Here is a 24,209-nt window from a genome sequence, read left to right on the forward strand (position 1 = left end):
CACTCTGACTATCCCAGTTAATATTGGGGAAGTTGAAATCCCCCATTATTATTACCCTATTATTTGCACATTTCTCGGAGATTTGCCTACATATCTGTTCCTCTATCTCCCCCTGACTGTTTGGAGGCCTATAGTACACTCCCAGCAAAGTGCTTGCCCCCTTTTTGTTTTTAAGCTCCACCCATATGGCCTCATTAGAGGAACCTGCTAATATATCATCCCTCCTTACTGCAGTAATTGACTCCTTAATTAATATTGCGACACCCCCTCCTCTTATACCTCCCCCTCTGTCTCGCCTGAAGATTCTGTACCCCGGAATATTGAGCTGCCAGTCTTGCCCCTCCCTCAACCATGTCTCCGTGATAGCAACAATATCATACTCCCATGTGTTTATCAACACCTTCAGTTCATCCACCTTATTTGCAAGACTCCTTGCATTAAAATAGATGCCATCCAGCCTTGCCCTTATATATTTGCCCTGTCTACCAAGCTGACTTTTTTTCTCTAATTGGCAGCACATCACCCTCTATTTCAGCTCCCCTCTGTATCCCATCCCCCTGCCAAGTTAATTTAAACCCCCCCCCAACAGTGCTAGCAAACCTCCCCGCAAGGATATTTGTCCCGCTCTGGTTCAGGTGCAACCCGTCCGACTTGTACAAGTCCCACCTTTCCCAGAAGCAGGCCCAGTGATCCAGGAAAGTAAAACCCTCCCCCCTACACCAACTCTTTAGCCACGCATTCACCTGCTCTATCCTCCCATTCCTATACTTACTAGCACGTGGCACTGGGAGTAATCCAGAGATTACAACCTTCGAGGTCCTGCTCTTTAATCTGTTACCTAGCTCACTAAATTCTTGATGCAGGACCTCATCCCCCTTCCTTCCTATGTCGTTGGCCCCAATGTGGACCACGACCTCTGCCTGCTCACCCTCCCCCTTAAGAATGCCCTGTAGCCGCTCAGTGACATCCCAGACCCTGGCCCCAGGGAGGCAACAAACCATCCTGGAGTCACGTTTGCGGCCACAGAAACGCCTATCTGTTCCCCTCATCTCGATCTTACTTGCGGCAATGCTCATCTCACCCTCAGTAAGCTCCCCGCTGGAGTGGAGTTAATTTACAGAACAAACGGGAAACTGTTCAACCTCCGTCACCTCCAGTCCAGATCCAAGGTCGTCCCTTCCTCTGTTGTCGAATTACAGTATGCAGATGACGCTTGCGTCTGCGCACACTGAGGTCGAACTCCAAACCATCATTAACACCTTCACCAAAGTGTACGAGAGCATAGGCATTGCACTAAACCTCCGTAAGACAAAGGTCCTCTACCAGCCTGCCCCCACCACACAGTACTGCCCCCCCCCGATTATCAAAATCCATGACAAGGCCTTGGACAACGTGGACCACTTGCCATACCTCTGGAGCCTACTGTCAACAAGGGCAGACGTCAATGACCAAGTCCAACACCACCTTCAGTGTGCCAGTGCAGCTTTCGGTCGCCTGAGGAAGAGTGTGTTTGAAGACCAGAACCTCAAACCCGGCACCAAGCTCATGGTCTGCAGAGCAGTAGTAATACTCGCCCTCCTGCATGCCTCAGAGACATGGACCATGTACAGCAGGCACCTCAAAGCACTGGAGAGGTACCACCAGCGCTGCCTCCGCAAGATCCTGTAAATCCATTGGCAGGATAGGCGCACCAACGTCCGTGTTCTTGCTCAGGCCAACATCCCCAGCATTGAAGCTTTGACCACGCTTGATCAGCTCTGATGGACGGGCCACATCGTCCGCATGCCCGATACGAGACTCCCAAAACAAGCGCTCTACTCTGAGCTCCGACACGGCAACAGAGCCCCAGGTGGGCAGAGGGAAACGCTTCAAGGACACCCTCGAAGCCTCCTTGGAAAAAGTGCAACATCTCCACCGACACTTGGGAATCCCTGGCCCAAGACCGTACAAAGTGGAGGAGAAGCATCTGGGAAGGCGCCAAATACCTTGAGTCTCTTCGCCAGGAGCAAGCGGAAGCCAAGCGCAAACAGTGGAAGGAGCGCACGTCAACCCAAGCACCCACCCGCCCCTTCAACCACTGTCTGCCCCACCTGTGACAGAGACTGTAGGTCCCGCATTGGAATCATCAGTCACCTGAGAACTCATTTTTAATATGGAAGCAAGTCATCTTCGGTTCTGAGGGACTGCCTAAGAAGAAGAAGATTTGAATATTGGGGAAGGAGGTGGTTAAACTAGTCTCAAACAGTGAGGAAGCCCAGTCTCATCAGTAGGTAATCTAGCCTTTTGTACTCTGGTGCCTCCTATAATTCTGGCTAAACTTGGCAATTTAAAAGAGCTATTTCCCCCCAATAGTGGACAACTTGTTTAATATTTGTTAAGTTCTTTGAAGCTCTTTGGATAAAAGGCAGCAGAAAAAATTTACCATGTACTTTATCTAAAGGCATTTGTTTAAATAAAACATCCTCAGATTTGCTAATTTTTTCATAAACAAGTCTATGTTGCTAAGGAGCTATAGACCTATTTTTTAAATTTTGTGGTTGTCAGTTGTCAGACCAACATCTATCTCCAAAGCATTATACTTTTGTTTGATATCCTTAGTATCTGAACTCTACTGGGAGTATGTCTCAATGTTTGAATCTGACCCCTTCTCAGAGGAAACAATATCTACCGGTGCGAGGGTGATGTTAAGTATCTCTCAAGAACGTCAAAACACCTGGAACACCTTGATAGAGACAACAGATCTTACAAAAAACAGCAAGAAGGCATGGTCTCTTATACGCAAACTTGGAGGTGATCCCAAGAAAGCTGCCCAACATCCAAATGTGTCTGCTAACCAAGTTGCACACCAGTTGCTCCTAAATGGAAAAATCAACAAGAAACAACCAAGAGCACAACTAGATAGGAAGAAGTACAGCGATGATCCTGGCTTCACTAGACCATTCACCATGGAAGAGCTGGAAACTGGTATATCTAATCTAAAACACAGGAAAGCAATTGGTCTTGACAACATAGCAACGGAGCAGATAAAGCATTTTGGACCCGGCTACCGACCATAGAGCACATATTACCAGAAACGCTGTTTACGGAGGTCACGGTCCATCATCAAAGACCCTACCCACCCCAGCCACAGTCTGTTCGCCCTCCTGCCATCTGGGAGACGCTACAGATGCATTCGCACCCGTACGACCAGATTTAGGAACAGCTTCTTTCCCAGGGCTGTCATCCTACTGAACTCCACAAATAAACTCTAAAGCCTGCACATCTGCCAATGCACTTTATTATGGTTATGTTTATGTTAATGTATTACAAGCCAAATGTATGTTGAATGTTTAAATGTCTTAATCTAAATGTACACTCTCGGGAGCCGCAAGCCTATATTTCGTTGTACTGCACTTGTGCACTAACAATGACAATAAAAGTTGATTTGATTTTGTTTTGATTTTGACTTGAAATGGCTCCTATAATTGTTCAACCACTGTCTGGCAACACACAAGCTACCTAATATCTGGCAGAAGGCACATGTAATAGCACTATTAAAGCCTGGAAAAGATCCCTCAGATCCTAAGAGTTTTCGGCCAATTTCATTGCTTTGCCACACCTATAAGCTGTTAGAACGCCTGATACTCAATAGGATAGCACCAACTGTAGATGAGAAGATCATTCCAGAACAAGCAGGTTTCCGCCCCGGCAAATCAACAACAAGCCAACTGCTCAACCTCACACAACACATCGAAGATGGTTTTGAGCAAGGGATGGTAACAGGTGCTGTTTTTGTAGACCTGTCAGCAGCATACGATACAGTGAACCATAGACATCTCCTTTGCAAGATTCTAGAGATGACAAAAGAGATTCACTTAACAGAGCTGTTAGAAAGCATGCTTCAGAATCGCCGGTTCTATGTTGAGCTAGGTGGGAAGCGCAGCAGGTGGCGTATTCAGAAGAATGGTCTTCCTCGGAAGCGTGCTTGCACCGCTGCTGTACAACATCTACATGAATGACCAGCCTATAGACGGTGTTACACACCTTTTTATATATGCTGATGACTTATGTGTCACTGCCCAAAGCACTGATTTTTAACACCGTGGAGAAAACGCTTTCTGAGGCCTTGGAGGGACTAAAATCCTACTATGAAGAAAACCACCTTCGCGCAAACCCATCAAAGACGCAAGTTTGTGCATTCCACCTCAGAAACCGTGAAGCCAGATGCCAGCTGAAAGTAACCTGGTGTGGAGCAACACTGACGCATTGAGAGCACCCTATCTACTTCGGAGTCACCCTTGACCGATGCTTCACCTTCAAGAACCACATCGAGAAGACAAAGGCAAAAATGAGCGTACGAAACAACATCCTGAATAAGCTCACTAACACAAGATGGGGAACAAGCCCGAAAACATTGCGAACCAGTGCACTTGCTCTTTGCTATTCCACTGCCAAATACGCCTGCCCTGCATGGGAAAGGTCTACTCATGCCAAGAAGATGGATGCCATTCTGAATGCAAGCTGCCGATTTAGCACAAGTTGCTTAAAACCAACAAACACCAACAGCCTATATATCCTGGCGGGTATCGCTCCCCCTGATATAAGAAGAACGGTAGCCAGCAAGAAAGAGCGACTCCATCAAACATCAGATGAGAGACACCCTCTGCATTGTCATACACCTACACCCAGCCGCCTAAAGTCAAGAAAGAGCTTCATGAACAGTGTTGTTCCATTACAATCAACCTCATCTGAAGCCCGCATCGCCTTGTGGAAAGACCGGCTCGCCAGTCTTGATCAACCCCCAGCGATGGAAATTTTACTTGATGAAAGCCTTCCCCCCAGGAGCTAATTGCAACTGGGCAACCTGGAAGTGCCTTAACAGACTTGGGACCGGTGTAGGTTGCTCAAAGGTGTCACTAAGCAAATGGGGATATTCAACCAGCCCGACAACTTGTGAATGTGGAACTGAGGCACAGACTATGCAACATCTCCTGCAATGCCGAATTCAACAACAAGGCGCAAAAATGTGTCCAGTTCTGGCTGGGATATGTATAGCCTGTCCGTGGGCACGATAAGAAGAAGTATCTTGTATATGAAAGCAAACGGGGAACATTTTAATAGCTGAATCTGAGTGTACATTAGTTTATACTTTCACAAATTACATTAGTGTAAATATTTAAGACGCCCTCAAATTGTTGGAGTGAACTACGTACAAAAAAAACCAGTAATGAGTTGAACTCTTGCCAGCTGGCACTGTAAAGTGAACGAAATGTGATTGCCTTCTGGGACAAGGGGAAATCTGCCATTGTGTTGACTACTGGAGAGTTTCAGTCTTAAGACCAGTAAATCATAAGCAGGACATAGTCAGCGTCCATTGAAGCAGAACTTTGAAAAAAGAACTTTGAGTTGTAGTCCCGCCTCCATCGACTTGTGGCCAACCCACGCTATTTTCCCTTGATTGACCTTGTTAAGCCTGCCCAGCGGGCTCAGCAGGCCAATTAAGGGACACCTGGTTACTGGTGACGTCAGCGATTGACATTTCATCTGTCAAGAGCTTTTGACAGATGAAAAAACAGCGTTTGACAGCTCTGTGAAGCTGTCAAACACTGACCATCTGTCTTCTAACTTGAGTCCTTCTACTCCGACTCAGTTAGAGAGCTCTCCAGACCAGAAAGCAGAGGCTGCAGCTTTTGACAGTTCAGCGGCCATTCTGCTTTCTGTGCCGATGAACTGAGGGACTCCCGAGAACTGAAGGAAGGAAGCCTGCAGGAGAAAGTAAAGGTAAGTAAAACTTATTAAAACACTTTACACTTACCTCACACACTTACCTCTGCACACATGCACCCATCACTCACCTGCACAAAGGACACCTCGACCCCTGCAGACCGACAGTCCGCCTCGCTAACTTGGTGTGGTTCGGAGCCGTCCGACAGCCCACACTTCAGGGCTAAAAATAGGGATTAGGCAAAAAACTGCCTGTTAACTACCTGTTAACAGGCAGTTAATTGGCACTAATCCCATTCCTGCCTCGGGGAGGCGGCTCCCAGCACAGGTCGGGTACCCGCCCCCTGGGACATTGGCACGGGGGCGGGATGGGTTCCTGCCCCGCGATTCTGCAATTTTCCCACCACTCCCGCCTCCAAACCCGCCTCTTCGGGGCTTGGAAAATCGAGCCCTTAGTCTCTTGTGACAGTTAAGGCAGTGTGTAGCTGAGACTCGTGGATGAGAAAAATCTCTGGTTCAATCCCCAGTCTGTACTGATCTCGACTGGGGCAGCAATGTTATCACTGGCCTCGGCATTCTGGGTTGGGGGAAAATTAGCCACGGTACTCATTTCTGATTTGTTATCCAGAAACCTCTGCTGGAAGTGTGGATGTTGGAGGAGAACAGGATGTGGGAGAGCTCATTTTCAATTTTAAACACTCTTGCGCCATGTTGGAATATACTGTGATGTAACCACAGTTAGCATGATTTTGCAAAGGATGAGATTTTGTGGCATTCTCCTAATTCTATCTAGAACGTATCTTCAGTTTTTTAATTTCCCAGGTCTTCTGTAATCCTCTGTTAAAATAGACATTAGATATAGCTTGCTACCTGTGACAGTTTCACCAAGGGCAAAATTAAGGTTGTACTTTCAATGGGGCAAGTTTGGCAATGCTTTTGGTCTACTGTTTGTTGAAACTTTCCCAACGAAGGTGTGCAATTGTGACTTTGTCCAAAAAAGTAAACAAACAGCCTGGAAGTTCCTGTGGGAAGTAATTCCACTGTCTTCTTTTCTAAAGATTTCATGTGGGGTGACTTGATGAATCTTTGAAACCACAAAAATACGTGAATAAATGTCTTGAGTATGCAAGTGTTGTGCTAGATGAGTGAAATTCATTTACTGAGGTATTGCCTTTCCTGTTTTCCAGCATCAAGTTGTTGGCTCTGCAAGAAATTATTGATCGGGAAGCTCTGGAAAAGGTAAAGATTTATTAAAAAAAAACCAAAAAAAAAAAACCTGTTGCCTTCGAATGTTTGTAAAACCTTAAAGAACGGGTCAATAAATGTGTCTGACAGATAGTGGATGACTGGTCTTTTGTGGACAACCATTAACTCTTCTGCCAGTTCAGTTAATGTCACAGATAATGAGAGTGAAGCTGAAGTGGTTTGTGTTTATCAGCTGAATTGCCACAAGTTCCCACCATAAACTCTGTTCCCTAGCCACCGACTCCATCCTCCCTGGAAACTCTGAGGCTGAACCAGACTATTTGAAACCTTGGTGTTGTATTTGACCCCGAGATGAGCTTCCGACCACATATCCACGCGATCACTATGACCGCCTATTTTCACCTCCAAAACATCGCCTGACTCCGTCCCTGCCTCAGCTCATCTGCTGCTGAAACCATCATCTGTACCTTTGTTACCTCTAAACTTGACTATTCCAATGCATTCCTGGCCAGCTTCCCACGTTCTACCCTCTGTAAACTTGAGATCATTTAAAACTCTACAGCCCGTGTCCTAACTTGCACCAAGTCCCATTCACCCATCACCCCTGTGCTCGCTGACCTACGTTGGCTCCCAGTTGAGCAACGCCTCGATTTTTAAAAATTCTCTTTCTTGTTTTCAAATCCCTCCATGGCCTCGCCCCTCCCTATCTCTGTAATCCCCTCCCGCCCCACAAACCTCCGCGATATCTCCATATCTCCGCTCCTCTAATTCTGGCCTCTTGAGCAACCCTGATTTCAATCAGTCCACCATTGGTGGCTGTGCTTTCAGCTGCCAAGGCCCTAAGCTTTGGCATTCCCTCTCTAATCCTCTTCGCCCTACCTCGTTCCTCCTTTAAGGTGCTCCTTAAAACCTACCTCTCATCTGCCCTATGTTAAAAGCGCTATATAAATTCAACTTTTGTTGTTGTTGAACCCTGGGTATATAACTGGCATATATTGTCTGAAAATCACCATAGTTAGTGGTCGGCAGTAAATCGGAGGAGGTTGGGAATTTCTGCATGTTTTCCTGACTTCCCTGGCATGACTCCATTTTTACAGCTGATTATCTACTTTTCTTGGGAATGGGAGGTCTCGTGACTTGACAAGGTCTCCAAAGCCCTCTTTTTTGACCCTACACAGAACTGTTTTTGCCTGCCTTGGGGAGAGTGGGCATGCTCCTATGGATGGATCTTCCAGGTTGGTGGTTGGGGGTACATGCATGTTGACTAAATCTGACCACCTTGGAGATGATGTGGTGGTGGAAGCCATTGTGGTAACTATACCCTCCTTCTCTGGTGTAGAACACAACTTATAGAAAGATTAAAAAAAGAAAGTCTTGCATTTATATAGCACCTTTCACAACCTCAGGACACCCCAAAGTACTTTACAGCCAATAGAGCCAACACTTAGTTAGCTCTGGCCATGAGAGCAGCAGTAGCACTGGGCTGGGGCTACGGAAAGCCAGATCAGGAAGTCCCATTACCTCGAACAGATAATGTCTATTATTACATATTCTGTTTTATTTTTTTTTAAAGTATGTTTTATTTTTGTGTTCACTATGATTTGCTGATGACAATAAGACTGAAGATTTGAGTATCATGATATTGCTACAGGTTTATTGACAATTTTGTACGTCACTATATTCAGTATGTAATGTACATCTCAGTGGCACTTAGACTGAAGTACTGCTTAAGCAGTTAGCCAATTTGCACACGTAAACCTTACGTGGCACAAATTAAATGCGGTTTGGGTTTTATATTTAATTGCGAGCAAAAAAAATTTTGGCATTCAGAAATTGTTGCATGGGATCCTAGGCATGATGCAGAGTGCACTACTTTCATGCCTCTGGGCTATAGATTCCCTAACTTGAGAAACTGGATTCCGTGTACAGGGGTTTGAACACTTCCTTCTAATGTTCTCTTTGCATTGGGAGCTCAAATTATTTCTTTGGCCTGGAATTGAATTTTGTCAATGAAGCATGTTTGCATATATTCCCAGGAAAGAGCAGAAACCTAGCACTGGACTTTTTGCACCACCTAAACTCTGATAATGTTATTTCTGAGCTAGCTTTTATGTTCCCAGAGCTGCTGATGATGGGTTTTAGTGCAATGTTTGAAAGAAGTACACACACCACTGCTTTCAGTTTAGATTGTTCCTTTAAGTTGAAGCAGTTGTTGATTTCAAACCAGTTTAGCTTCCCAGCTGTAGTGTACAAGGATCATCATCATCCTATTTGTAATGAATGGGGGGGGTGGGGGAGAGGAGAGAGGAGGAGGTGGGACGGAAGCAATTGCCTGAAAAGGCCAGCTTGAATGCATGTCCCCATAAAGTAGCTCGACATTGAAGCAGACACTTGCCTTCAGACAACTGAAGAAGAAATGATGAGATTGTTTCAGTGGCATAGGACACAAGCTATTCCCAGCTGCTCTGCAAAAGCAAACCTGATTAAAATCTTTACGTATCTACAAATATACCCAGTAAACTTCAGTGACATGATTAAAGATAATGGACCTCGGCCTTATCAGCGTTGCATTTTGTGCCGTGTTATCGGACATTTACTGTGTGGCTCTGTTACAAAGTGCAAGGTTTTGGGTTGTAATGCAGATAGTCTATTGCAATGCGCAAAGTGCACAGGTGCACCCAGGCTCCCAGCGCCTTGATATGACCTTGTCCTGCAGTCTGATGTATGGTATCCCCTATACTAACCATCTGCTTACCAACTAATATTTCACTAATTCACCTGCATCAACTTGTCATTGATTATAGGTGCATTTAAAGTTCTTGAACAAACCAACTGTCAGCTACACATATAAAACTGTCAGGGACTTGCAGATTTCTTGATGCAGGAATCCAAAGAAGGGAAAGGAAGAATCCTGTTTGCAGTTAATTATTTAACCTTCTGAATTCTTCTCACAGGATCTGATTAGCATTTTGATGCTGCTTTTATTCTGTGTATGCTATGCAGCTGACAGTTTTTAAAGCAATATATTGACAGTGTTACTCATTCAATTATCCTAATCAATGTACATTTATATACTTTTACACTCTTTCAATATTTAATACATTCCTCATTAAAAATAGACCTATAACGAGATATCCTGAGGGCTTATTGGATCAATGCACCATATGCTGTAGAGACTACATTGCACAGCGCCAGAAGATCCCTGATCTGATCTCTGCTCTGCGCTGATTTAGCCAGGACAGCAGCAGTAGTGGGAGTGCTCCTTGGGCAAGGGAGGGGAAATCTCTGTCAAGGTTCTGACTCCTCATCGCTAACAAATTACTCCTGCTGAAAAATGTGTGTGTGCCTATATACATGTATGTATGTCTGGAGAGAGTAGGATTGGGCTCCGTTGTAATACCTCCACACCAACACCCACACTTGAATAGCCTGTTGCAAGTCCCTGTCTAGGCTCATGTATAAATAAAGTGAGGAACACTTGGTTAAGGAATAGGAGGGCTGCTGGCCCTTGTGTGGCATAGTGGTTAGCACTGTTGCCTCACAGCGCCAGGGACCCGGGTTCAAATCCGGCCTCGGGTGACTGTCTGTGTGGAGTTTGCACATTCTCCCCGTGTTTGCGTGGGTTTCCTCCGGGTGCTCCGGTTTCCTCCCACAGTCCAAAGATGTGCGGGTTCGGTTGATTGACCATGATAAAAATTGACCCTTAGTGTTAGGGGGGATTAAATACGTGGGGTTACGGGGATAGGGCTTGGGTGGGATGGCTGTCAGTGTAGGGACCGGGTGCTAGGGTTTGGATGATCAGCCATGATCTTGTTGAATGGCGGAGCAGGCTCGAAGGGCCGAATGGCCTACTCCTGCTCCTATCTTCTATGTTTCTATGTTTAATCCTACCACATGATTCGGAACCTTCAGGAGAAAGAAAATGGACATGAGGCTGAGGGAGTTGTCAATAAGTATAACTTTTCTTGGTGTTTTTTTTAACATTTTAACAACAACTTGCATTTATGTAGCACTTTTAGCTAGTAAAACATTCCAAGATGCATCACAGGAGCGTAATCAGACAAAAATTGAGACCAAGCCAAAAACATTAGGACAGGTGATTAAAAGCTAGGTCAAAGAGAGAGGTTTTAAGGAGGGCCTTAAAAGGGTCAAGAGAGGCAGAGCGGTTTAGGAAGGGAATTCCAGAGTTTTGAGCCTAGATGGCTGAAGACACAGCTGCCAATAGTGGGACAAAGGAGTGGGAGTTGCACAAGAGGCCAGAGTTAAGAACATAAGAAATAGGAACAGGAGTAGGCCATTCGGCCTCTCGAGCCTGCCCCGCCATTCAATAAGAATAATGGCTGATCTGATCTTGGCCTCAACTCCACTTTCCAGCCCGCTCCTCATAACCCTTGACTCCCCTGTAGCTATCTCCGCTTTGAATATATTCAATGACTCTGCCTCCACAGCTCTCTGGGGTAGAGAATTCCAAAGATTCACGACCCTCAGAGGAAATTCCTCCTCATCTCCGTTTTAAATGGGTGACCCCTTATTCTGAAACCATGCCCCCTAGTTCTAGATTCCCCCACGAGTTGAAACATCTTCCCTGCATCTACCCTGTCAAGCCCCCTCAGCATCTTATATGTTTCAATAAGTTGGAGGAACGTAGAGTTCTTGGAGGGGGCTAGGGCTTGAGGAGGTTACAGAGATAGGGAGGGGCAAGGCCATGGAGGGATTTGACCTCGAGGATGAGAATTTTAAAATTTGAGGCGTTAGTGGACGGGGTTTCAGATATAGTTAAGATTTTATGCCTAGGACTTAACTGTTTGTCCCTCTGTCAACCCCTTCTCTCAATCTTCAGTGATTTGGGAGGAACCAGTCTAAAGACACAAGTAGCTGATAAAAGCAACAGCAATGTTTCATATGGTTCATATTAGTAGCAAATGTCTGGAATACTTTGGCTATATATGTGTAATGAGATGAAGTCCAATACGATATTTGGAGTTTGCTGCAGATTGCCACATGAAAATAAGGGAGCCATGTCATCTTCGCAAGAAAGGGAAAATAGCATTGATAGACTGCACCTAGTCCAACACAAAGTGGGAAGGTCTCTGAGCGTATCAATGCCTCTTGACACAATAGCCTAGAATTTTCTGGGCAATGTTATTAGTGTGTAAAAGATCCAGCAATTTGTGGCAAGGAAGAGATACGGAGTGAGTTGTGAATTGTCACAAATTGCTGGATGATTTGCCATTAGCTGTCAACCTCCCAATGAGTGTCAAGAAATTGCTAGATTAGCTACGTAAACGTGTATTAAGCTCGTCACAGAAAATTAGGGCTGCAATTTCATGGTGTAATGGAGTGATTTATGGTCCTGCAATACCACTCAACCTTGGAGGCCAGAAAGGGAACAATTGAAACTGTGGATTTTCACTCCTGCAGGTAGTAAATTGTCCCTAGATGTTAAAATTTTAAATTTTTCTTACTTTTTCCTTTCTTTTTTCCCTTTCACTTAATCCAATCTTTCTTTCCCACACTTTATTTCTCTCTTTGTATCTAATTTGACTCTAGTTCACCCTATTTCCTTCTGTCGTTCCACGCTGTTTCTCTATCCTTAAATTTAATTGGTTAAGGAGATAGACTATTGGACCTGTTGTCCACCAAGGTCCCAAATGCCCCATTGCCCTCATCGTGCCGTTATGAATTCGCACTTTCAGAAATTTGCGACGCAAAAATAATTAGAAGGGTGAGGAAAAAAAATCCAATTCATGGTGGATGCCGTGAGATGCCCTGCTCCAGCAAATTCTGGGCCATTGTGTTCAGGAGCTCACAAGGGACAGTGCTCCTGGTTTTTGTGAGTGACCCACAAAATGTCCAGGGAATGGAAGTATTTGAACTGCTAAGTGATGGTGACCATGATGAGATAATATAAATCTGACCTGGGGAAACCATGGACTTGTGTATCTAAACTCTAACATACACCTTTTTAGATGGACAAACTTAGAATCATAGAATGGTTACAGCACAGAAGAAGGCCCGTTGAGCCCATGCTGCCGACTCACTGCTAGTCCCACTCCCCTGCCCTTTCCCCGTAGCCCTGCAATTTTTTTTCCTTCAGATACTTATCCAACTCCCTTTTGAAAGATAATATTGAGTCTGCCTCCACCAACCTTTCAGGCAGTGCATTCCAGATCTTAACCACTTGCTGTGTTAAAAAGTTTTTTCTTACGTCGCCTTTGGTTCTTTTGCCAATCACCTTTAAATCTGTGTCCTCTGGTTCTCGACCCTTCTGCCAATGGGAACAGTTTCTCTCTATCTACCCTGTCCAGACCCCTCATGATTTTGAACATCTCTATCAAATCTCCTCTCAATCTTCTCTGCTCTAAGGAGAACAACCCCAGCTTCTCCAGTCTATCAAATTAACTGAAGTTCCTCATTCCTGGAATCAATCTCATAAATCTTTTCTGCGGCCTTCACATCCTTCCTAAACTGTGGTGCCCAGAATTGGACACAGTACTTCAGTTGGGGCCGATCCAGTGTTTTATACAGGTGGTTCCACACTCTTGTACTCTATACCTCTATTTATTAAGTAAGCCTTTTTAACTGCTTTCTCAACCTGCCCTGCTGCCTTCAACGATTTATGCACACATACTCCTAGGTCTCTCTGTTCGTGCACCCCTTTTAGGATTGTACCATTTAGTTTATATGTCCTCCTCATTCTACCAAAATGCATCACTTTGCACTTTTCTGCGTTAAATTTAATCTGCCACGTGTCTGCCCAACATGGCAGATGAACTTCAGGGTACCTTGAGAACATAGATCAGAGATTACCACTAAAGGATAGATCTGTTGTGAATAAATGGGCATCCTTCAAAAAGATTTATTTGGGAATGCAGGACACGTTATTCCTAATTCCACTAGGGCAATGTAAATTAAAATGGATGAACAGAGGGATGAAAAGGGAGACGGAGAGGGGGAAGGCAAGATTTGTAAAGCTTATAGGGAGAAAGGAGGTAGCAGCATTAGCCGAGTGCAAGAGAATCAGAAGAGATTCGGAGTGCCAGAGAGAGCTGGAGTGGAATACAGCAGAAGATTCTGACTTGAGACTAGTGACGCTGGGTGCTAGCAGAGGAAATATCTTTCATTGCTGTCCTTGAACTTGAGTACAGATTAACTTTGTGGTTTTAAATTGCGACAGAAATTATTGTGACCTATGGACAGAGATGTATGTGCAGGCTCTCGTTTGCATAATGACGCCAGGATTACTCCAATCGTTATTTAAAAAAAAAAAAAAACCTGTATTTAGTCATTTACAACTCACTGGTCTTAACTTTTGTGTCTCTCTTTCACTCGCACTAAAATCTAAATATGTTTTAAAGCAAGGACACCAGGGAGGGAATCTGTTATTATACACGCAGATTGTACGAAGGCAGTGTGGACTAAGTGCTATGAAATATTTTTAGAATTAAGTGTCAAAGTCAGAAAGATAGAAATTATGAAAATGCACAAACTTGTAAAAGGCAAATTTCAGACTGATGTCACGAAGGTCTTCACAAGCACAGTGATAATACCTGAATTGGATTTCCTGATAGGATATTGGAAGCGCAAACTCTGGAATTGTTCAAAAAACAGTTGGATGCTGTGATGGAGAGGGTTGTAGGGTTTTTTTCTTGAGACAGAAGAACTAAATGGGCTGCCTTTTCACAACTCAGATTTGTGCTGCACTAGTGTTTGTTTGTGCAGATTGGGTGAGGATAGGAGTGGGGTTGACTGATTTCCTTGCCCCTCCTCCCCCCCCCCCCCCCCCCCCCTTCCCCCATTGATCTGGTAGCCAGGTGATGCTAATGCACCTTGGGCAAGGCACTGGAGCCAGTGAACCAATTTTGAAAAGGGAAGAAAATTGGCAAGAAGGACAAAAAAATGTATTTTATGATAAGTGTTGCCTTGGCCTAAAATAGAACAAGTATTGGTAAGTTACTGGAATTAGATTTCCTGACTGTGGCTCAATTTAAAAAAAAAAAAAAAAAATCAGATTTTAGCAAGGGTCTTGAGTTCAGTCACCATGCTGTACGCACTATACTGATACCATGTACAAAGAGTTATAGCACAGCTATAACTATAATCCTAGACATCAGTTAGAGGGATGGAGGAAAGAAAACATGTTGTTTAGCTATTACATTATCCTAATTGTGTGGCTGAATGCTGCAATGTACTCTGGTTTTGTCCAGTTATGCTCCCCACTACAAACTTGAGCACATAATCTAGGCTGACATTTCATTGTGTTACTGATGAGGCTTAACTGAGGCCCCATCTACCTGTTGAAGTGGATGTAAAAGATGTCATGGCACTTCTTAAAGAAGGGCAGAAGAATTTTCCCAGTGTTCTGCAGATTAGCTGATCATGAATTAATTTGCATTTTTATGGGACATTGCTCATACAAATTGGCTGCCATGTTTACCTATATTTCTATCTGTGCTTCAGCATGTCCTGAGGACATGATGAGCTTAAAAATGCTTTCATTCTTTTGTTCTTGCCGTGTGCTTTATTCATCCAAATTAAAGGAATTATCAAGATGACTTGTCAATGTTATATAATGACTGAATCAGTCAATTTCCACTTTCATGACGTGTCATTCTGGCATTTTTACCAGCGGTTTGTGGATTGCATTGCACCAGTTTATATTTAGGCCCATTGGTGACTCAATAGGTCACATTCTAGTACTTCCATGGTAAATTATGAAAATGCACAAACTGATAAAAGGCAAATTATCTATTATATGGGATTATATTATTTTCACCAGTTTGTGATATCCTTTAGCTAGGCATAGTTCAATCTTGAATAATGTTTTTCTTTTGCTAAAAGTAGCAGAGAGGTGAATTACACTCCTTAAAAATATACGGCACACCAGATGCTTGTTTCCCTCTTTATAGTAGAGTTGCTGCTAACAGCAAGGCTACCGTTGGTGACAAGCTGGCAATATAAACGACCTGATGCTGTCCCGACCTGATGAGCAGTGACTGCTTTGCAGTAAGTGGAACTGCATGAGATCTTGAAGACCCTGATCTGTTGAAGTTAACTTTGGGGCAACGCCGAATTTACAAGTTTCCCAGCTACTCCGCTCCCCTTGGTCAATTCTTCACCGCAGGCTTGGGCCCCCCCGGGTATCGCAGTTGTGGGGGTGGGCTCAGGGCCCCCCAGTATCAGGGATGGGGCGGGGAGGAGGTTCGGGCCCCCCCCCCCCCCCCCATATCAGAGGGGGTTTTGGAGGGGGTGGGGGGAGAAGAGAGTGTTTCAGGGCCCCAGTATCTGGTTGGGGGGGGGGGGGGTAGGTGTTGGAAGATTTGGGGCCTCCACGGTATCGGTGCTGGGGGGCGGGGATTGGAGAAGGCTCGGGGCTCCCCGGTATTGGAGGGGAGGGGGGAAGGTTCAGGGCCCTGGTATCAGGTGGGGGGGAGGGGTAATGTTTGGGCCCACAATAAAAGGCAGCACAATTATTGACTTGAAGCAATTCAGTAATATCAAAGGGGGTGTCTTGTACAGTTTACATGTCTGGGCCTGTGGGTCTATTCGAGGAAGTATTGAGAGATGATTGGACTTAATATTTCTATATGTATAAGGTTTTTAGAGTAGCGTATGCAGCTGGGATACAGCCCTTCAGTGAACCTTCCAATTATTTGTGTAAGATAGAAAAATCCATTATGTGAGGTTAAACTCCAATCCGTGTAGAGGACAATGCTGTCTGTGTCTGTTAAGTTATGAGACATCTGATTTCAACAGCCTGTTTAACCTCTTGTAGTTGCTGATTGCTTTTAACACTCTCCAGGGAAAGTGAGCTGAGATTTGGTTGAATAACAACATTTAGCATAAAACACTATGGCCTAGAAATTCAGTAGCGTGCGCCAGCCGTTAGCGCCTTGGGAGGAGTAGATCTCGAGCGCTAGGCGCTTAGCGCCCGGGCGCAGCGCGATCTGCGCCTCGCCCCAACTTCAGTAGACATTTAGCGCCGGCGCAAAGTCTTTGCATGCGCCCTGCTGTGCGCGCAGATTATGACGTCATTTCCTCGTGCAACGCCCTTTGTGCGCCCCAAACCGGAACTTCAGTCGCGCCGGCCCATTGTGCGCCGGGCGGCCCTAACGACTGGAGTGGAACGGCACACAGCCGAAGCGGGCCGCGGGGAGCGCAAATTAAAGGGCACTTACCCTGCACTATAAAGGGCTGCCATTTTGCAGCAATCGCTCTTGTGCAACGGATTTTTTGAAAAAAACCAAGGAAGGGAGCTTACTGCTTTGGGCCAACACTAGGACAGGTATTTTTGGCTTCAGGCCAGAGCTTTGCAATTCGCCTTCACTGATATCTCATTGTTTGCCAGCATATTATGGGGGCTGCATGGGGTGCCGATGCTGAGTTTCAGGATTATGTCGGAAGGGCTCGCAGACGCTGGGTTAGAGGGGCAGCCCTGGCTAGACGCAGAGGGGGCAACAGGCGTCGGCAACGTGGGCCTTACCCACTCAGGCAATACCGCCAGCAGGTCTCGTATCTCAACATGACTGGCGCGCAATGTGTTAGGAGGCTGCGATTCAGAAGGGAGGTGGTTGCAGAGATCTGCCATCTGCTTCACAGAGATCTGCGTCCACAGCTGAGTTGCAGGACGTCTCTGTCGGAAGTGAAGGTGACGGTGGCTCTGAACTTCTATGCCACCGGCTCCTTCCAATCAGCTGCTGGGGACATTGCTAACATATCCCAGTTCGCCGTCCATTGCTGCATCCACCAGGTCACCAATGCCCTTTTCAGAAGGAGACGCCAATTCATCTCCTTCCCCATGACCCTGGAGAGGCAGCAGCAGCGTGCAGTGGGATTTGCAAGAATCGCGGACTTCCCCATGGTGCAGGGCGCCATTGACTGCACGCATGTGGCTTTGCGGGCACCTCTGGACCATCCCGAGGATTACCGCAACCGGAAGGGCTACCATTCCCTCAACGTACAGCTGGTGTGTGACCACAGGCAGCGCATCCTAGCTGTCAATGCCCGCTTTCCAGGCAGCAGCCACGATGCCTTTATCCTGCAACAGACAACTGTGGCTGACATGTTCCAGGCACAGCCTCACCCAAGAGGATGGCTTATCGGGGACAAAGGCTATCCTTTGTGTACCTGGCTCATGACCCCGCTCCGCGCGCCCAGGACCCCTGCTGAAGAGGCATACAACGAGAGCCATCAAGCGACTAGGAACATCATAGAACAAACAATTGGCGTCCTCAAGCAACGGTTCCGCTGCCTGGATCGTTCCGGCGGATCTCTGCAGTATCCGGCGGATCTCTGCAGTATTCGCTGGAGCGAGTCTCCCAGTTCGTGGTCGTTTGCTGCATGCTGCACAACCTGGCTATCCGCAGGACTCAGGCACTGCCACCTCGCGCTGGAGCACCACCTCGAGGAGGAGCAGGGGGAGCATGAGGAGGAGGAGTACCAGGCCAGGAGGGAGGCACAAGGTCCAAGGGCCGCCCGTCGGCGGCTTATTGAACGTCACTTCTAGGCCCCCTGTCAGGGCATGGCTTGTGCCAATGAAAGAACATGAATGCAGCCACTCCGCCCTCAGCCGCTTAAGGCAACAAACACTTCAAAGATCAAACATGGACAATGTGAATAAATAAGATGCTTTATTGAACAAACTCAGGGCCCTTCCCACATGAAACCCAAAAACAGACAACACCCCCCAAAAAACAGTCACACACATGACTCACTCCCACAACCTGGGGAGGAATAACAAAACATTTGAACAAAAATGGCCTTCATCCTCGGCCTTAACAAAACAACCATCCCCAGAAACAAGACAACCATCCCCAGAAACAAAACAACCATCCCAATATAAACAAACATTTGTCCACACCCTCTACTTTGTGGCCCGCGAGGGTGATTCCTTGTCCAGCCTTTGGCGGCCCCTGGCCGCCCTGCTGCTCCTCCTCAAACTGTGCCCAGTGGCTGCTGCAAGGCTGGGGGAAGGCTCCTGAGGGGCACATGTCGTCACGGCAGATGCCCTTGGGGGTCGGCCTAGACGAGGTCTGGGCCTCGAGGGGCCGGCTGGTGAATGCTGCAGCTGTGGCTGGCCAGCATCAGTCGGACCAGCATCTCGTGGCAGCTCCACTGGGGGAGTGACAGTGGCGGCTGGAGGAATGGGGGCAAGCTGGCGTATGGCAGGCCGCCGCTGGTCAAGTGACACACTGGCACTCGCCCGGGCCCGCACTGCAGCATGCGCTGCCATGTGCCGAACGACAGACCGCTGTGCTGCTACAGCGCGGCGGGTGTCCTGGCGATGCCTGGCTGACGCAGCGCGTGTGGCAGCAGTGAGTGCCCGTGCTGCCCTGGTCTGTGACCGCATCAGACCAGCCAGTGACTGCACGGCACCACTGATCACCTGCCCACTCACTGCCTGTGCTGCCACGAATTCGGCACGACTCGCGTCCTGTGCTGCCCCGAATAGCTCCAAACTCCTGGCCTGTGAGGCCCCGAACTCGGCCACACTATGAGCCAGGGACTCGATGGCCTCAGGCATCCGTGCCACAACCCCCATGAGCTCGGTGTGCCGGCGCTCCGAGTCCATGGACATTTGATCGAGGAGGCACAGCTCCTCGGAGTTGACCGTCGCCGGACTGGAGGCCGGACTCTCCCTCTGGGGAGAAGGCCGCCGAGCTGGCCGACCCTTCCCGCGTTGCTGGATGCCACTGGGCCCAGCAACTACACCCCTCTGGGAAGAAGGCCGCTGAGCAACCACACATCCCCTGCGTTGCTGCACACCACTGGTCCCAGGAGCAACACTCCCCTCCGACACTTCCCCCACGCTCTCCTCCAGGGAAGACGTGTCCCCTACATTGGCATCCCCTGGCGCGGGTGAGGGTTCCCCTGATGGGCCGCCTTCCTCTTCCTCCTCCTCCTCCTCTTCCGAGGGGCTGTCAGTGGCAGCTTCAGGGACCTCCTCCTCACCATCTGAAAGCAGGAAGGGACAAGAGTAGCTTTAGATTGAGGAGAGGGCGTCAGCGAGGGAGGCATGAGTGGTGGCATTCAGCGCATTGGTCGGACAGTGGCAAAGGATGTAGATCTGATGCGCAAGTGGGACGAGAGAGGTCCAAAAGGTGATGTCCTTACCATTGGTGCCCAGAACAGGGTCGGCATCTCCACTGGCAACGAGGCCAATCAACCGGGCTCCCATGAGGCGACCCACGCGCTCTTCCAGGTCAGTGAGCTGCTGGATCTGGGGACCGCCTCCCCCGGTCTCAGTCCGGCTCTTCTGATTGTGGGCCAGCTTGGCCTGCAAGAGAAAGGACGGCCTCTAAGTACAGTGTGTAGCCCTCATCTGGTGTGCACTGCCTCCCATGGTCGAATAGCTTGGCCAGTGTGGAAAGTGCAGAATGTGCAATTGATGTTCATGCCAGTCCCATAGCTGCTGGATGAGGGCTGGCCATTAGGGCTTTCAGGTCCCTTTGCCCATAATGTGAGGTGCACATGCAAGGATGAGGAGGACACTGGAAAGGGTACACACCCTGACAATCCTCGTGAGGTCATTGAACTTTTTTCTGCATTGGATAGAGTTCCTGGGGACCTCGCTGTTGGCTGTCACCCTGATGGCGACCTCCCTCCAGGCTTTCCTGTAGACGCTGGTCGCAGGCTTCTTCCCACTGTCCGGGAACAGGTGTTTGCGTCTCCTCTCCAAAGCCCCAACCAGCAGCTTCAAATCATGGCCAGAGAAGCGCTGCGCTCGTTCACGGGCCTTCTGCACCTTTCCCGGCGCTATTTCTATTCAGTGTTTAGGCCTAGCTGGAGGGCTGCAGTGTCCAGGGCGTGGCGGCAGACGAACTCGACCCTTCCCCCTTTAAGAGCTGGCCGGCGCCAGGGTGTCTGCTGTCAATCAAGAAATGACCGCACCTGCGCTGCGCCCGGCCTCGGCGGTTTAGCTCAGCACTGCCGGCTTTGCGCCTAAAGATAGTTGTGGAACGCCAGTTTTAGCGCTCGAGCAAACTCTTAGGGCGAAGCTACTGAATATCGGCGAAGTGGCCTCGACTTTGCGCCGGGCGCAAACTTTAGCGGCCGCCCGACTTTTCCGCCCCAAAAGTGGCTATACTGAATTTCTAGGCCAGAAGGTTCACAATCTTTGAAAAAGCTGTCCAAGTAGTCCCACTCCATTGCTCTTTCCCCATAGTCGTGCAGTTTTTTCCCCTTCAAGCATTTATCCAATTCCCTTTTGAAAGTTAATATTGAATCTGCTTCCACCACCCTTTCAGGCGGTGCATTCCAGATCATAACCTGCTGCGTAAATAATTTTTTCCTCGTGTTGCCTCTGGTTCTTTTGCCAATCACCTTAAATCTGTGTCCTCTGGTTAACCGACCCTTCTGCCACTGGTAATAGTTTCTCCTTATTCTATCAAAACCCATAATAATTTTGAACACCTCTAGCAAATCTCCCCTTGGCCTTCTCTGCTCTAAGGAGAACAATCCCAGTTTCTCTAGTCTCTCCATGTAACTGAAGTCTTTCATCCCTGGTGCCGTTCAAGTAAATCTCCTCTGCGCCCTCTTCAAGGCCTTGATAATCCTTCAAGTGTGGTGCCCAGATTTGGCCACAATACTCCATCTGGGGCCTAACCAGTATTTTATAAAGGTTTAGGATAACTTCCTTGACTTTTGTACTCTCTGCCTCTATTTATAAAGCCAAGGATCTCTCATACCTTTTTAACAGCCTTCTCAACTTGTCCTGCCATCTTCAAAGACTTGTGTACACGCACCCCCGGTTCACTCTGTTCCTGCAACCCTTTTAAAATTGTACCATTTAATTTATATTGGCTCTCCTTGTTCTTCCTACCAAAATGAATCACTTCACACTACTGTGCCTTAAATTCTACTCAATCTTTCAAATTTATTTGGTGAATGGGTGTTTATCGGACTGGAGTGGGGTTCCCCAGGGGTCGGTACTAGGACTGTTGGATCCGTGGTTCAGTGGATATGCTGTTATAAAATAATCACACGGATGCTGTACATTAACAATAAACGGGTCTTTACTGGAGGAGGGTAGTCTCAAGACTGGGGGTACAGCGGCATGCGCAAAGCTTATATACAGGTGTGGTCACTGCCGGTACTACAGTATACAGGAGCTGTAAAAGTAGTTCTGACTTAAAGGCACATACACTACAATTCCTCCCCTTTTAGATTAGTAGTACCCCTAATTTTCAAATAACAATTAACATTTTAACATTTCAACATGTACATTAAACAACAAAAGTCCATTTATAGATTCAGGGCTAAAAATTCAGTTTGGGGCGTCAAGCTCGCCTGGGCGCCGGAATTACCGCTGCGTGCGGAGCCACTTGCGCCATCCGGATATTCGGTTTCTGCGCCCCAAATGGAAGCGGGCTGCTAAACGAGGCTTCCCGCGCCCCGCTTGGGGCGCTGAAACTGAATATCGGCGCGCTAAGGGCCGCGCACGGCACGCTGCGGTACTGCAGGGGGAGGTGCCTGCAACAGCGCGATCCCCGCTCGCGAGTGCCGGCAAATGAGCCCGGCACCAAGGAGAAGTGCCGGGCTCTCGGGAAACAGCCGGCAATGCCGCGGGTGGGGGGGGGGCGGTGTCGGAGGCCGGGGACGGAGGTGCGGGCAGGCGGGTGCCAAAAAAGCGGCCGGCCGCACCTCCACCTTAACTAGCGCCACTACCGCCACAGGTAGGCCCCTGTGTACCGGTTGCTATTTGCGGCCGGCGCTGAGGAGGCGGGCGAGACCAAATATGGCCATCGGGGCGCTGCGCACACCGATGACGTCATTGGTGGCGGCGCAGCGCTGCAGGCTAACGCCGCCATTAACGCCCCGCTAAATATCGCGGTAGGTGTGGCCAGTGGCGCAAAAGCCACTGAGTGCCCTCTTTGGGCACAAACTGGTGGCGCAGGCCACTGAATTTCTAGGCCTCAGTCTTTGGGGCGGCTTCTTGACCCTTTTGGGATAGCGCCTTTCCGGAGGTTCTTGTTCTTGGTGCAGAGGCGATTCTGACCCCTTTTCATCGGGTAGTTCATCGGGTTCCACTGCTACTGGGTCTGAGGTAGATGCTACCGGTATGTCGGGTTCATCCCCAGGTACTCGAGACATGGGGTTGACGCGTTCCTGTGACGCTAAGATCTGATCAACGTGGCGTCTCTCAATGTTCTCCCCGACATCCACTGTGTACATTAACGGCCCCTGCCTTGTACATATCGTTCCGGGTTGCCATTTCTCTGCTCGATAGTCACGGGCCAAGACTGGTTGCCCTACATTGAAGCTCCTTGTCGGCTTCTTATTGATGTGCTGGAATTGTTTGTCCTCAACATTTCTTCGCACATTTGGTCTGAGCAAGTCCAGACGAGATCTCAACCTTCGGTTAAAGAACATCATGGCCGGGGTCTGGTTGGTAACTGCATGTGTCGCGTTTCGGTAGGCTAATAAGAAATTGTCCATCTTATGCTGTCGTGGAATTTTATCGTCACACATGGCCTTTATCGCCTTCTTAAAGGTTTGTACGAACCTCTCAGCCAATCCATTTGTGGCTGGATGATACGGGGCGGATGTGTAATGCCTTACCCCATTCCTTCTCATAAATTTTTGGAACTCGTCGGACACAAACTGTGGTCCATTATCAGAGCAAATCTGCTCTGGCAACCCGTTTCTGGCAAATATGGTCCGTAGGACTGCAATCGTTTTCTCTGTAGTGGTTGAAGACATTTTTATCACCTCGGGCCACTTTGAGCATCCACTGCTATTAAGAACATTGAGTCCATGAATGGACCAGCGAAATCAATATGCACCCATTGCCATGGAGAGGAGGGCCACTCCCATGGGTGTAGAGGGGCATGTGGTGGTGCATTTTGGACCTTCTGGCATCCTAAGCAGCTCTTAGTTAGGTCTTCGATTTGTTGATCGATTCCCGGCCACCACACATAAGCCCTAGCAAGGCTTTTCATTTTCACTCCCCCCCAGATGACCTTCATGTAGCTCATTTAGCACTCTCTCCCTTAACTTGGGTGGAATCACCACTCTGGATCCACACATCACTGTCCCCTGGCATACTGACAGCTGTTCTCTTCTGGGTGAGAATGCTGGCAACAGTGAGTCGCCATGAGTTGGCCATCCCCTCACCGTCAATTCATATACCCGAGACAGCGTCGGATCATTGCGGGTCTCCTTCTCTATATCCGCGTTCGTTACTGGCAATCGTTCAATTATTGACGAATAAAATATCTTGATAGGGTCCACTGCTGGTGCTTCCTCCACAGTAGGCAGTGGCAGGCGCGATAGCCCATCAGCGTTCCCATGCTGTTTCG

General features: G+C 47.8%; 1 protein-coding gene across 2 annotated transcripts in view; it reads left to right on the plus strand.

Moving 5' to 3' along the window:
• The window catches only part of eepd1 (endonuclease/exonuclease/phosphatase family domain containing 1), a 166,400-nt gene that overhangs the window by 89,392 nt on the left and 52,799 nt on the right, over window positions 1–24,209 (plus strand). Inside the window, exons 3-4 of one of the 2 annotated variants that reach the window (XM_085988954.1) lie at window positions 6,891–6,942; window positions 8,088–8,144. In XM_085988954.1, coding sequence (XP_085845080.1) covers window positions 6,891–6,942; window positions 8,088–8,144 — 109 coding nt within the window. The remainder of the gene's footprint in view (window positions 1–6,890; window positions 6,943–8,087; window positions 8,145–24,209) is intronic. The other variant, XM_085988955.1, reaches the window with a different exon arrangement.

This window comes from Somniosus microcephalus, chromosome 5, assembly GCF_052327205.1.
Source record: "Somniosus microcephalus isolate GS21.2 chromosome 5, FLI_Smic_1.0, whole genome shotgun sequence".
Lineage (NCBI taxonomy): Eukaryota > Metazoa > Chordata > Chondrichthyes > Squaliformes > Somniosidae > Somniosus > Somniosus microcephalus.